Raw genomic sequence first — 15,681 nt, forward strand, 5'->3', positions numbered from 1 at the left:
TTTTGCCATCCATGAATATTGTAAAATCGACGACTAAAGAAAATTCTAAGACTACTGCATGATGGATGAAAGTTTTGCACAGACTTCACCCCCCTGTAATGACTGTTGCCATCCATGAATATTTGCAAGTCTGCAAAATCTGAATGTAGGTGAGAACGAAGAGAAAATTTTTATAGTCACCAAAAAAATGTAGGTGAGAACCGAAACAACTCTAGATGCTAATTAATTAAGATAGTCACCAAAAAAATGTTCTTTCTTAATATTAATTCTTAGTGGGAAACAATTGTTGGAAGAAAGAGACTGAAGGGAAGCAACAATCAAACGATTGGACGGCCAACATCTATACATAGAAGCAGTTAATTATGTCAAATAGTCCACCAATTTCAATTTGCTGCACCCTTTGTGCTGCTGGTGACTACACTACACGGTTGGGAAAGCAAGAGCCTGATCAACTCAACTAAGACAGACATGTACACAACAGCAGCCAACTACTTGTGTGGCATAAGATACGTATACTATACGCCTGTCAATTGGATATATCATATGATGGTTTCTTGATCTTCATGCTTTTTAGTTATCTAGTAGTCTAGTTACATCCATATTCAACAAATGAAAAATATTCCAACTTAGCCATTAGTATTATATGATGGGACAAGAAGTTCTTTGACATCAGAATTGTTCCCTACACATTTCTTGTCATACCTACACATTCATACATTGAATCAATTTCGACCGTATATATATATATGGCTCGATCTTCATAAGTCGGATTTTCTCTACAGAAGCCCGCCCTTGTTGGAAGATCATAATACTTGATCCAAATCAGAATTTTCAACAACCGACGTCTAATTTCATGAAAAGTTTGATTAATTTTTCCAATCAACTGGTCAATGCGCAGTTTTTCTTTTCTAAATATTTTATGTTCTTTCCGCGTAAACACAACACCGCGTCATGTAGAGTCGGTAGCATTCTATCCTCTCTTTTAATTTGATGTCGCCGATCTATAGTCTTTTTCTCTTGTAAGCTACAAACAAGTACAAGATGCAAGATTCTCATCATCTCTACAGAATATTTCTTATATAAACCTTCACCTAAATTTTGAACCAATAATGTAAGAATCGTCAATCATTCCAGCATAAGATATGGAGAGGGCTATAGCTTTGGTTAAAAAGTTGCTTTCTACAGGCAAAAGGCCATGCACCCTTGTGCTATAAAGAACCCTTTACCCTAGCTACCTATCATGGTAGTATATATAATCCAATCAACAGAACCGACCTTTTTTATTTTACTCATCCATGGTGGTTAGTGTGCGGAGTTTAATTATGAAGGTACGTATATATCTAACCCATTATGCCTATGATCGATGTTTAATTAAAAGAACGTACACACACAAATTTTCTTTTCAAGCTCATCAGGATAGAGATCAAGACAGACCTCCTTGGTTCGTTGAATATAAACAGATTGAAATTCCATGATTACCTGCTTCAATAGTATTGCTACGAAATTGCAGTTAGGATTCCTTTTCTAGATGACAGTTAATTGGAATCATCCGTCCATGGCGGTTACTAAACAATTTGCTGCGAGAAAAAAAAAAAAAAAAAAAAAACTTTTCTTATCAGTGGAATTCATGAATAAGGGATACTTGGATTCTAGACACTAACTACTTATTCCTTCCCATCATTAACAAACTAATGGAGGATCTCTTGCAAGATTTTACACGTAAGTCCTCTTGGTTCAACTTTTTATGGCTGCTTTGAACTTATCAGTTCACAAGAGTGATTGACTACAAGGACTACGCTTGCTTTCTTTCTTTCCAGGAGAAGACAACTGCAGTCAACATGGGGTAACTAGTGAGAATAATCGGGCATTATTTAAGTTGGGAGTGATTTCAGAGTTCATGATTCTCTTCTATTGCTACCAAAAGAAAATCGGTGCTTCTCAAAAAATAATATAATAAAAAGCTTTTTGTCCGCATAATATTTTTCTGAGTTCTTTGGAATTGTCACAACGAAAAATGCATATATATATATATATATATATATATATTTCTGTGCTAATGCAGCTCTTATTAACAGTAGTTACCACCAGGACTTTAAAAAAAAAAAAAAAAAGAAGCTAGTTTCTTAGAGAGAAGAATATGGGACTAAAAAGTCTCTTCCCTTGAATTGGAGAGAAATTCTCTCTATTACACCACAATAAAATTAATTTTTGAAAATTAGCAACGGCCATGATATATTTCATCATTTTCGTTAGCTATACACAAAATGTAGTAAGAACTTCACTAAATTTTACCATCTGATTGATCATTACAAATTTTCTTACAGTTCAAACCAATTTTTTTTTTAGTATGTATGCTGATCTAGAAATTTTTTTCTCAAAAAAAAGAAAGAAAAAGCAAATAGCCGAAGGGGGTTAATCAGAAAAGGTGAGATGAACCATCTAAACCCGTGCTAGTAAAAAATATTCGAAACTGATACTACTACTATCTTCCCCTAACGCCTACCAAGATAGTAATAATAAGTACCTGCCAATCCGAAAAGATTTGGAAGCATCCCTTAGCCGTAGCCTTAATCAACGGTCCATTAATAATAGTGTAGTAATTGGCGCGGGTCCGGGACGCACGAAACATGAAACAAATGACTAGCGCCTAGTACTACTTAGTATTTACTAGTATATTTAGAGAACCACAATCAAAAGGTGTAATCATCATCATATTCATGAATGACCCATGATTGGTTAAGAGTACCGGGGCTGTGGATCCGAATCGAACCCGTTGACTCTGTCTGTCTCCTCTCTTCTCTTGCTACGAGTTGCACATGACCGATGATTGCGGGCCATTTGTTTATCCCTCAAAGTTTTCAGGTTATTATTATATTAAACAAAAATTTTAAAAGCTCAGTGATGTCATCCCATCGTCACTTTAGTTATAAATAATATGAGTAGTATATATATATATATATTTTTTGAATGTGGGACTGGCGACTCATCTTTGGATTTCGGAATCAAAACGCTGCCTGCTACTAGTGGACAAAGTATTATATAGTAGTAGCAGTAGCAGAGTGAGTACTGTTGCATATACTGTATAAAAGCAGTGAGCGTAGCAAGATCAAGAAAACCAAAGCAGCATCCTCCGCATTGAGGTAGAAGAAGATCTGGGGTGGGCACATGATGATGAAGGTCAAGGTCAACAGCATTAATGTTTGTGGTTGCCTTGACTGGAATCGATGGGGAGTGGGGGGCACCGTTTGATTTGAGAGCTAACCGCGTCAAACACCAGAAGCTGACAAATGCAGGTCTGGACAATATCGGCTTCGTTTTTCGTGCACGTCTCTATAAACAACACATTTCGACTCAGAGTTCTCTTCTTGGCTCTTTTACTCATTCTTTTGCCAGAATAAAACTCTTCTTTATCCGCCCATCTTGTCACCCACATCCCAAAAATTTTTTTTTTTTAAAAAAATATATATATATTAAAAAGAAAAAGAAACTGAAGGAGCGTAATTCTTCAATTTGACGTAGCTGTTTCAAGTAGTTCTTTGTTCAAGTTCCCCGGGTGCATGAATTGCATTTGTGATCATCGTGTTACAACAATCAATACTAGAAGATGACCAGAGAAAATAGGTCTATTTGTTTGCGCGTTGCATGTGGAAATTTCATTATTTTCTTTTCGCTAGTCCAATAGCTCATTATTAATGTTGTTTTGGAGCAAGTTTGGTCTGAAAGGGCGATTGAAAGCAAGAGGAATAGCTGCTTCTTTTCTCACAGACCAAGTGTACCACTAAAATATGGTGGTCACTGATAAATAGCGGGTATCTGGTAATTTATCCAATTGCCCTCCAGAAAAAACAATTCTGGGAGAGCATGATTGAGAAAACTCTGGGTAAGACATACAACTACGGGAGAGAGAGAGCTAGATTTTTTAAGTGCCTTTGAAACCCCAAAAGGTCTCTCAGATCATGGGCGTGCCGGCGGACCTTTATTGTCTGAGCAAATTATTCGGATGGTAACTAAACGTTTAGAATCGTTGAATTTTGATCACTGAACTATTAAAAGCCTGATTTTGACCCTTGAATTATCTAAAGTTTAGATTTCGTACCATTCCGTCAAATTTGATCGTTAACTATGTCAGATCTAAGTATTTGCACAATTCACGAAACAAGAGAAAGAGGGACAGTTAAATCTGACCCGAAATCTAAACTTTATATAGTTTAGTGATCAAAATCAAATTTTTAATAATTTAATAACCAAAATTTTGATGATATCAAAAGTTTAGTGATCATCCGGATAATTTTGGCTGAACTTGTTTAGTGTAATATTTTTAAGAGGAATTATTATTTCATGGAGAATCACGTAGTCCAGAGAATGGCCCATAACTTTCGAGAGGCATTATTGACGTTAACAGTTGGTTTCCTCTGGGTTCAATTTCAACTGTCAACACGGAGTTTGAAGTCCCACAAAGATTCCCAGGCATAAGACACGTCCCCCGAGGTCAAACATATCATCACATCTCATCTCAGACTATAGATATATATATACACACACATATGGGCTACAGGCGCCCTAGGCCCCTCCCCTTTTGTATGATTCTGAGTGCTTAAAAGAGTTGAGCCAAGCCAACCCTGAACTTTTGTTTCCGCTTCCCCACCAGGTGTGAATGCTCAGCTCATTCTGCTTTGGATACTCGGGCCAATTTCAACTAAAACTCGTCTGCAAGAATACAACAATGAAGCAAGAACTTGGTCCCAGCCCTTGTTAGCATGCAAATACGACACAACTAGAAGCATTGGCTTGGTCAGAAGCACGTCATATTAGGTCAAAATCCTTTTAGACAACAAAAAAACTAGGCTTTTTTTTTTTTGGGTGGAACAAGTTAAAAGGAAGCAAATAAATATATGCAAGGATTAAAAGGAACACACATGAACGATCTGTCTGACCGCTTTCGAGGCAAAGAAAACTTGAAGGAAAAAAAAAATGCTATGTTGACTTTTTATGCTGAACAGGTCCTGCCCGCATCGCAGAAGCGGATGTGACCCAAAGGAATCTTCAGAAATGTTTCAAAAGGTCAATCATTAAATATAGCAACTTCTGGTATACTGCCACGCCTTGAAGAAACCGAAATTGAAAGGAAGGGCATTTTCTGAACTTTAACAGTCTTGTATCGGTGAATCTTTCATTGACAAACAGGACGAATCAATGCTGAAAACTATACTGTATGCTCAGATTGTAGATGGCATTGAGAGCCGTGAGTTTCTCCATGAGAAAATGGAGCGACAGCCAAGTTTAATGAAGCATGCATGCACCAAGGTCCGCACTTTGGTATCACGATCATGTTCTCTGGGCTACTTTATGGATAGGTAAAAGGGCAAATACAAAATGGACCGATAAAACTAAACCAATTTTGACTACACTACAGTACCATCCACGATGATGTAAACAGCGCCTAAGACTCGAGACTGGCATCATCTGAGCCCTCAAAAATCTTACCCCCCCTTCTAACTACTCCTTCCTAGGACCTAGTCGGAATTAGCTTAAGATCAAAGATTCAATTCCAAACCGGATGTCTCCTGAGCCAAATGTGTTTAAAATTAGAGATGGATCCTCTTAAGGTAAAATCCAGTGCCAGCTGGGGCAGGGGTACTTTTCAGAGACCGTCAAACAAGATGGATTTCTGCTTTGGCTAAAAGCTGGGACATCCTACCAACGTCCTTGCCGAATTATGGAGGATACAAGATGGATTGACACCGTCCAAATCTCTCAACATACAATATGTAGAAGTACAAATAGATGCTACTGCTGCAATTGTATTTGATTAAATAAGCAGACTCTTCCGCTTGTGAATTTGTATCAATCGTCTCTGATTGTAGGTACCTGATCTGTCACTGCAGAAAGCAAGACTTGCACATGTTTATTGACAAGCCAATAGGTGTGCAGATTGGCTTGCCAAGTTTGGAGCAGATCAGACTGAACCTTTCTCTTATTTGAGGCAATGTCTCCTGCGATGTCTAGTTTAATTTTGGATGACATCAAATGGATATGTTTCCCTCATTTTGTAACTAACTCTTAATCAATATCTGCATCTTTTTTACCCCAAAAAAAAAAAAAAGCTAATGGACTGCTCTTAATCGAAAACTTCAAGCCAGGGGAGAAGGGCATCCCATGTAGGGCCAAAGTCATTTAATCCAACAACAGAAACAAGCACTGCTAACTTTATCGAGCCATCAAGCAGTTCAAGAAAACAAAAAGCATCAAAGAAGCAGATATTTCTACCCAATATTACAGCTCTAAACTCACACTTCAAAGCTGATGCAGTCTAATTTTCTCACAACACGTCTCTTGATCGCAAACAAGATTCAGAATCGGGAATTTAAAGGATGACCAAAGCATCCTCGCTGATGATATCAGGCAACGAAATCGTGACTGCTAACCTTAATGACAAATTCGTTAACCTGACTTGAAATATGGATTGCCACCAACTGTAAATTGGAAGGTACAATATGTTCCTTATGATTCTGTGGTCACGATAGCTTGTCGTGTTCTTCGTTGATGTACGTCCCAGTTATATACACGAGCAATTGTTACCTGAACAAATCACATAATGCACTACCTTAAGCAATGACAATTAGATAAAAAGGCTAGGTCTAGTTGTTCTAGTACATCAGAGGTGTCCAATCATTTTCGTGATCAAACTCAAGGAGACTGGACAGCTTGTTGATCTATTTGTAAAGAAGAAGACTTAGACTTTAACAAATCAGGAAATTTAATGGTCATAGTACCTGCGTAATGGTAACTTGATCCCTTAGAAACTGTAGATCGGCCACAAGAACTTCTAAACTTGCTTTAGCATTCTCTAAATTTTTTTGAAGAAGAGCAGTAGCCTGCATTACAAAGTTATTTAGAACTCTTAAATGTATACTCTACATATGTCAAATGTGAAAGAGCAAATATAAGGAGATCCAAATATATGTAGATCCTAATATATGTACCTCTTCACATGAATAGTCAAGCATGACATTGGCTCCAAGCCATAGGCAAACAGAATCAGCATCTTCAATGCGAGCACGGGAATAAATGCCCTCTGACACTTCAAAATCAGCTAGTAGAGCCTGCATTCAACATGTAATATATATACACATATAAGAACCATAACTTGATTTGTCCACATGGTTGTAGTTCAGAAAATGAAACTGAAAAACTTGGCAAATGCGAATGCAAACAGTGTAGTTCATGGGGAAATACTTATTCTCTCTTGAAGAAGCACCAGGAGACAATCTTAACACACATACAAATTAAATACTCCGCACACCACCAGGCCAATGATCTTGCTGGGTAATCAGTCAAAGTTTATCCAGAGACATGACAATCAAAGTTGGGTAAGCATAATGTGGAAAAAAGTAAAAGGAAGAAGAATTACCATCATACTTGCATGTTTGGCTAGCATTATCACACTATGGCATTCATAAGTTTTACACTCAAAAAATGTTGGATCCCTATCTTCATCTATATTTATGGAGATACATATACTGGAAACAATAATTACGATCCCTTGTTAATTTATTGTCTCAGTATCTATCAAGATAATAATTCTAAATCAATTGCTGATCCCCCAATTTGGAAACTGAAGGCAGTGACACCACACAGGCTATCTAATTCAAAAATTTTCTGAATAATTGCAACTTAAAATTCTGAATGACCAATCAAATTGGCACAAGCATCAGGACCAACTTCTTTGCCATGATAACAAAAAGCTATCAACAAAAGAACATGAAAGCTACAACCTGACTGACATAATTACATCATAGGCGAAAAGCACCAGCTAATGTTTCAGATGCATAAGAGGACAAAACAATAATACACACTACCAAAACGAACCTCACCAGTACCCTTCTTAGCTTGCAGGGCCGCAACTACATCTAAGCACTTCTCAATGTCGGGAATTTTTGCCTGGTATATGAAAGGCAACAGGAAGTGTAAGTAAAACCTACGCATAAGAGGAAAAGATTGATATGCAGCAAGAAAGTAAAATATTTGTTCTGAATAATGGCTTAATATAGTTAGGAAGAAAAGGTCAAAAGGAGCCATGCAAGTCTTAATTTCTATCATAGAAACTTTCAGCGCCAAAAGATTCGAATAACTGATTTCACAAAACTTTAGTTACTAAGGATTTTGTAAAATTATATGAATAAGATTCAAAACATGCAAAAGAATTTCAATTTTGTTTGCCTGAGGGCTTAAAAACACAAAATATAGTATTATTGATTACTCAGGTACCTATGTCACATGCAACTCAATTTCTTTTGGAAGCTTTGCACTTGAGCAAAAGATAACGTACTTTACAAGTTCTAGCCTACTGTTGGGGTTTATGTAGCAATGCTTGGGCCAACTGTACTTCTTTGTACAAGCCACCTATAAGATGCATCCCAGAGAACAACATGCAATCTATCTATCTCCAAAGCTACATAGTTTAGCAAAAACAATCACATTTTAACCATTGTTAGCTTCAAAATTGTGAGTTTATGTATCACTACCTACATAAGATGCGTATGAGGCACTTAGAGGGTGCATCACTAAGAAGAAAAGTGCATCGTGATCTGCCTATATAGTTAAGTGCCTTGGAAAAAAATTGCTTTTACAAATTCATAGCATAAAATTTGTGCTCATGGAGAACTATTTCAAGTTTCCAACCCTCAATATTCACTCCCTTCAGTGTGAAAACCATACATCTATAAGTATGTATTATCTGCATATACGCGCGCGCACACAGACACACAAGTACCTGAAGGTCTCTCTGCTGAGCCAGAAGTTTCATCTCAACTACCCTGTACTGCTGAAGTCTGCAAAAATAAAAAGCAAGTTCAAAGCTTATAAACAAGAAGATACTATACAAGCAGCAAAAATGTCTATCAAGGATATGCAAAGCTCAAGATGAAGCTAGAAAAGGTGTGGAAATGAAGCATAGATGATTAAATATAGTTGATAAGCAACATTAGGACAAGTAAAGAAAAATATGTTACCAGGCATGTATTTATCCCAGAAGTTACATGACAAGGCAGCCAACTAAGGCTAGAAGTTATTACAGCAATGGCAAAGTAAAAGCGAAGAAACTGATAGATGTAATAGAAACACCAGATGAAGGAGAGAACTCAGAGCATCATCTAACAGCAAATGTGACCAGAATTTGTAAATGCACAAGCTTATGAAAACATAAGATTAGATGGTTCAGAAAGATATTATAAATACTTGATGACCTTGGAGTGATTGCAAGACTAGTAAAGCAGCATGCATAAAATCTACCATACAGCTAAGTTACGGCTACAAAGCTATGTGATCATGATCTAACAAATTACACCACCATTACCAGCCAAGGTAAAAATCATCCAGTTTCTTCAATTCAAACACAGATTCAAGCTTCTCATTCATCCTTGTATCTCATACTTGTTACACAGGACAGAACCTCAATCCAGAGGTTATAGATCTTGGATCTGTCAGTTATGTTATGGCCGGATTCCTATATGTGATTAAAATTCAGTACCGTGCCCAGTCGGTGGACATACTATTCATTTTACAGTAACAGTCAAATACAATAAGCAGAGGAAGACAGAATGATAATCCAGACAAAAACCAGAGACACATTAACAAGAAACAAAGAAAGTTTCAATCTTTCACAAAAACAGTCTCCAAGTCATTCAAAACCAAATATATTACCCAAACTTCTAAGCCCAGCTTTAGCTCAAACATTACCCTATCACCAGTTTAGGTAGATACTACTACAGAACTTCTGTTACAAAGAAACAAAGTTAAACTTGGAACCTTGCTTTATCCTGCCAACTACAATTTAAGTAACAGACAACCACAAGGACTCAAACTTGAGTCCAACAATGACTCGCACTAACATCTCATAAATAAGCTTTTCAACATGGTCAAGTCTACAAACTAGCTTACTACAAAGACTCAAAACTTTAGTCCAACAATGGCTCACAATAACACATCATAAATAAGCTTTTCAACATTGTCAAGTCTACAAACTAGCTTACTATGATCATGGGTTCTACCCAAAAATCAAAGTTAAAAACCATTAAGTCCAACACCAGGCTCTACCAATCGGACAGCAAAGAATAATAATGTATTAAATACTAATAAATATGAACATTAAACACTAAAACCACAAATAAACCCACCAAAATATACATTGATCTGAACTAATAAAAAACCAAGCGTAACATAAATTATACATAAAGAAACAGATAGCAAGAAGAGTAGATATGTGAAAAGAAGGGGCAAAAGGGATGACCTTTCTTGGAAGAAGGCGAGAGCGGAATTGGCATCCAGGCCCGATTGGGATAAATATGTTTGGACATCCTCTACGAAGGCGGCCGCTGGTATTCCTCTTCTCTCCGTCACAGTTCCTTCGATTGCTGATGCTGATGTTGACGCCATTTGCTTCTTCTTTCCGGAAGTGGGAAAATAAAAAAGAGAATAGAAAGACCGAGGAACAGAGAGAGACCGATTCGCTCAGTTGAACTTGGAGCTGGATGGACTCAGCACAGAGACTGTCGTTTCATCAGGGAAAACGTAAAAATTTTCTTTAGAAAACTCTTTGATCAAAACATTGGATGGTCTTTTTCCTGATTTCCTTTTAATTGTTATGTGATTCGCTACCAAACTTTTGTTGGGCCGATGCTTGCTAACTTTTCTTCATGTCTTCAGCATATGGTTAACTCGAATTGCTCCGGTCCGTTGAAGCAATGTGGGCTTTTGTATAACAATTCATGTCTCGAGCAGGAGGGGCCTAGGAGACGGGCAACGGTGTGAAAGTCAGGGATACAAAAGTCCACTTGGCTCAAGCAATTGAGCAAAACAGATAGCGTCTGATCAAGAGGACAGACAACAGCCTGCTCCCGTCTGAGTATAAGCCATCTGGGCTGGGTTTTGGTGTTGTTGGCCCATAAAATTCCAGAGAGTCAAAAGTCCATTTATCTATAGTTGCTACAAGGATGACTTGCAAAAAGCAAACAAAAAAAAAAAAAAAAAAAGGTAGCGAGAGAAGAGAAAAAAGAAACTGAAAAAAGAAAATAAATAAAGAATATGGAAGGAACCTTTTCACTTTTCACTATGATGATTGGCTCGGAATCAGATACATATTGTGTTAGGTATACAATTAGCGTCTTTGATTAATGTGAGCGCTGCAGCGCGAGGCGCAAAGCTCCATGTCATGTCGGAGCCAATTCTTCAACAAAAAAAAAGGAAAAAAAAAAGAGCCTACTTCCTACTAGTACTTAACTAGTCCCTAAGAGAGCCATTTAAGGACAAGAAACAGCTTGGATTTGTCAAATCAAACAGCTTTGGTTGCCGTGGGTCTAATTATAATCTCCAATAATCCATAATTGCGGTTAAGTTGGTCGTGTAGGGACTCACTCACGTCCCTTTGATTGAAACTTGTTCATGCCTGCATCTCTCTATTATAGCTCAGATTCTCCATTACAGATTATATGGTAGCACGCCGTACATGTCATTTTTTTACTGTCACATCTGACATATTATATAACTTCCTCTCTGGCGATGAAGTTTTTGGAGAAAAGATTGGGCGTGAATTGGAATGGTGTTATGACTATGGGGTAGAAATACTACGCCTGATCCATAGCTTCTTCTAATGCGATCATCATATTCTTTTGAGAAGTCTGGTAACAATGGACCCCGTTAATTTTATATATGTCGATGTAGATATATGTTTTTGGTCAGTATAATATATATATATACACACACTACTATGAAGTGAAGTGACGAGTAAATTAACCAACCCCGGAATTTAATTAGAAGGAATACAAATTAGAAGATTGTAATTAATGAAGTTTAAAGCTTCAAAAACATATTAATTCCGAACATTTTGGTGGTGACCTGCACCATTCATCATCTGCGTGAAATCCCAGATCATACATATCTTATCTATAAAAGCTAGCGCATTGTAGTACTTATATATGATGGAGCCTAATCACACATGACATGGTAATACCAGTACTTATTAGGAGTTAATGGCCGGCCGGCCGGATATCAAATAGAGTAGTAGATGCAACAGGCGTGCAGTGTGGATCACCAGTTTTTCATAGGCCACATCTGTATATTGATCCACATGCTTGCCACTAATGATTTTGATGCTAAGTGGAACCCACCATTAATTCCCTTTTCTTTTCTTTTTTTTTGGGTCAATTTTGGGTGGTAGTTTCTTTCTGCTCATCCCAGATTCAGCAGTACTTTATTGAAACCCTCAACCTTTTTTCCAAATCGTTGTTTATTAGTAGTAATTTCTGGGACCTCCTAACCTCTTAGGTGAGGTTGAGTCCATGACCGCCCCCATGTGCCTGGGCTTATATATTATACTATATGTTACTTTTTGATTCATCAACCTGTATAGACATCTATTGTGCTTTCCACTTAGGTGTGCGATGGGATCAATTAGAATGAGACCTGATGATGTGATGATTAAACTAATGCTGTGTTAAGATGTCAAGTGGATGCTTACTAATGACTTGCCTGCTTATTTTTTATCTCTTCCATCTAACTTCTGTGTTAAGCAAGTCGCTTGCCAATTTTGGATGCCATTTTCCTGTCCCTCCCACTCCCCCACCACATCACAGGATCATCTGCAAGATGCATTACTATTATGTTTATATGGAGGAGTCATCAGCATTCGGATATCTAATTAAGACATAAAACAAGCCATGAGTTTGGTGGATTTTAATACTCCCTCCGTCCCACCCACTTTGATAGTCTTGTTTTCCTTTTTCGTCTGTACCAAATTGTAGTCCACTTTCCAATTAAAAAATGTAGTTGTATTTTAATTTTCCTAAAATACCCTTATTCAATGTAAGTTGTTGTTACTATAAACCTACCTCATTTAATGAGAGTTAATTCTTTTTTTACCATCAATTCAAGTTCCCATAAAGTTGTACTCTAATTAATGTGAGGGCATTTTAGAAAAATAGCTACCTAAATTGATTATTCCAATAAAGTTAACTACTTTTTCTTAAACAGTGCGGAAAAAAAAAACCAGAACTATTAAAGTGGGACGGAGGGAGTAATAGTTGATATTTTGTGTCCCTCCAACAACATATATATTTTTTATTTTTGTATTCAAGCAAATTTCCCAAATAAGTAGATATGATGAAGAAAGGGCTTAGGACAACCGCCTTTATGTGTTGTTCTTTCTTCCGCAGTTGAGTTAAGCCTAGTAGGATGTACTTGTTGTGGAAGAGAGAACAGTACGTACAGAAATGGTGGCTGTCTGTGATTGTAAAAATGATGAAGACGTGGCCCCTAAAACAACCTTGTTTCCTCATCATGATACCTAAATTCAGGCAAATATATGAGAATGATTACCGTCTACATCTCCAGCAAAACATACAGGATGCATATATACATATATATATTATATATAGACATCGATCTTGATATTTTTAGTAGAGTTGCAAACATAAAAAAAAAAAAAAAAAAAGGTATACAGCAAGAAGTTGCTGGCACCTACGATGACCACTGAAAACCGAAATCTTACACTTACATAGGCACGCCATGTATCCAAGCCAATTAGAATGTGGGTTGACAAACTCTTGTCACGACACACAACGTTTCTAATCTCCCATGGTGCTGGTGTCAAACAACAATATGGCAAGTGTCCAAAACGTAATCCAATCCCTGACCGTCTCACCGGGGCAACTTGTGCGCTACAATGCGGTGATGACACGAATGAGTGCCGTCATGACTTGTCATTTGCAAAGATAAAAAGGAGTAAAAAGGGCGGCCATGTTCATTTTTTTTCTTTTCTCTTTTTTTTTTGGTTGAAAATGCCATCTTCATTATCTTGATCATTACTATCTTGTGGTAGATGGTAGATGGTAGATGCCATCTTCATTTCCTATCTTGTGGTAGATGGTAGTAATTGATGGAAGAAGAAGATGGTGTACATTTTATTTCGTGATATATTGTATGAATATGAAAATTTTATTATTTAAAAAATGAGAAATTCAAACGAGCCTTCGATTTGAAATCCAATTAGAAATATCCATCTGATCTGATCTGACGTAGGTTGAAGGAACATCCATCAGGCCCCACATTAGGATAATGATTGTGCATACATTTACCAAAAAATTTTTTTTTTTTGGGGGTGAACATGTTTCACAAGACAAAATAAAAGGACTGGATGTCTCACTTTTCTTCTTCTTTTGAAATTTTTAGTGGGCTAGCTGTGGACGAGGATCGATGAAGAACGATCTAGTTTTATAGGATGCATATGATACTACTATTACGCTGTAGTTGATTCTTCAAGAACAATACGCGCACAAAACACATTTCTTGTTAAAAGCTAGTACAGTACTATTTTATGCACCAAAAAAGGAAAGAAAAAAAGAAAAAGAAAAGGGAAGAAGGTGCATTTAGTTATTGGCATCGAAAAAACAAATAATGTATGGTGGTTCATCCACGCGCAGTGTAATAATATCGACAAGTCCAACCACTTGCTGCGGCGTAACCAACCCACCCTGATGTATGCTAATTCTGCCTCTGCCAGATGATCGAAGACGTGTGTTTCATCAGAAACTTAACGCCAAACCTTAAAACAGATTCACCTCATTCCGTTCTGTTGGAGAAGTAGAAACTATCATCACGTGCAACCGCAACAGCCACTGCGTCTTGTGGGCCGTACCATAAAGCAATTCCAACTATTCCTATGCATTGCAAGCGGTGCTTTGTCATTAATTTGCTGCCTACCTGCAAATTGCAATATGGCTCGTGCCTCCTCCATACTTCATTCAATCATCTTCACGATTTGATTTAAGGCTCTTCGCCGACCAAAAATTTCTCTATCTGCAGCATGCCCAAAACTAATAAAACACTAAAAGTTTAGATCATATAAGTTTTAGCCTAGGTGTTAAAAAGCATATAAGTTTAGATCACGTTTTTTATTCCCTTAGTCATGTCCAAATGTTTGGACAACTATATAGAGTTAAAAACCATTTAAGCAAATAGTAGCAGACGTTTCGATTAAGTGGCTTTTTAAATTCACACGGATGTGTAGTGTACTCGTTTGATTCGGTGATGGTTCAGTCCCTGTCGATCTTCCTAAATCTAGTTGAGTTACCTTCTTATAAAAATTCTATAGATAAAGTGACGGTTGACAAAAAAAATAAAATAGCAGTAGACGTTTCATCCCACCAGTTTAGACACACCTTATTTACAGTTTGCCTGGTTAAAGCCATATACTATCTGGCATACATCTCGATTCCACAAATGAAAAGCCTGTGTGCCTATTCCTTTTCTTTCTTTTTCTGGGCCAATCTATCCATCCTTCGCAAATTACAGACTGCTACTTCAGATTCAGGAGGAGATGGCTTGAGTTCGAAGGCATTATTTATTATTATTCCCTTCATTAATGCACTCCCAAATCAAAACATAATTGGTAATATTTGGGATGACTGCCAAAATAGGAATATATTTTAAATAAATAAATAAATAAAATACAACTACTCCCTCTCCAATAAAGAAGATAACGATAACGACTATTATTCCTTTGCACCCAAACGCCCACTCATTCTTCAGTTATTATCTCTCCGTTTCTTTTTACTTTCTTTTTGTTTGATTTTTTCTGATGAACCGATAGCAACGTTACAATTGAGAGAACTAACCGGAAAAAGAAAA

General features: G+C 37.1%; 1 protein-coding gene across 1 annotated transcript; it reads right to left on the reverse strand.

The window, feature by feature from the left end:
• Positions 1-6,118: 6,118 nt before the first annotated feature.
• Positions 6,119-10,582, reverse strand: LOC113765174 (probable prefoldin subunit 3). Its single transcript, XM_027309261.1, has 6 exons — positions 10,289-10,582; positions 8,774-8,831; positions 7,870-7,941; positions 6,984-7,103; positions 6,774-6,875; positions 6,119-6,579 (listed from the first exon to the last, which is right to left on the reverse strand). Exons 1-6 carry the CDS (start codon positions 10,432-10,434, stop codon positions 6,502-6,504), a joined length of 576 nt encoding a protein of 191 aa, XP_027165062.1. The 5' UTR covers positions 10,435-10,582; the 3' UTR covers positions 6,119-6,501.
• Positions 10,583-15,681: the final 5,099 nt, after the last annotated feature.

This window comes from Coffea eugenioides, chromosome 3 (genome assembly GCF_003713205.1).
Source record: "Coffea eugenioides isolate CCC68of chromosome 3, Ceug_1.0, whole genome shotgun sequence".
Lineage (NCBI taxonomy): Eukaryota > Viridiplantae > Streptophyta > Magnoliopsida > Gentianales > Rubiaceae > Coffea > Coffea eugenioides.

What these genes read in the sequence shown, in the direction of transcription:
- LOC113765174 (XM_027309261.1), bottom strand. Translation starts at nt 10,434, where the DNA reads ATGGCGTCAACATCAGCATCAGCAATCGAAGGAACTGTGACGGAGAGA. An exon ending in CTAAGAAGGGTACTGGTGAG is followed by an intron (nt 7,104 to 7,869) that starts GTTCGTTTTGGT and finishes TGTTGAATGCAG; the next exon opens with GCTCTACTAGCTGATTTTGA. An exon ending in ATCAAGTTACCATTACGCAG is followed by an intron (nt 6,580 to 6,773) that starts GTACTATGACCA and finishes TGATTTGTTCAG; the next exon opens with GTAACAATTGCTCGTGTATA.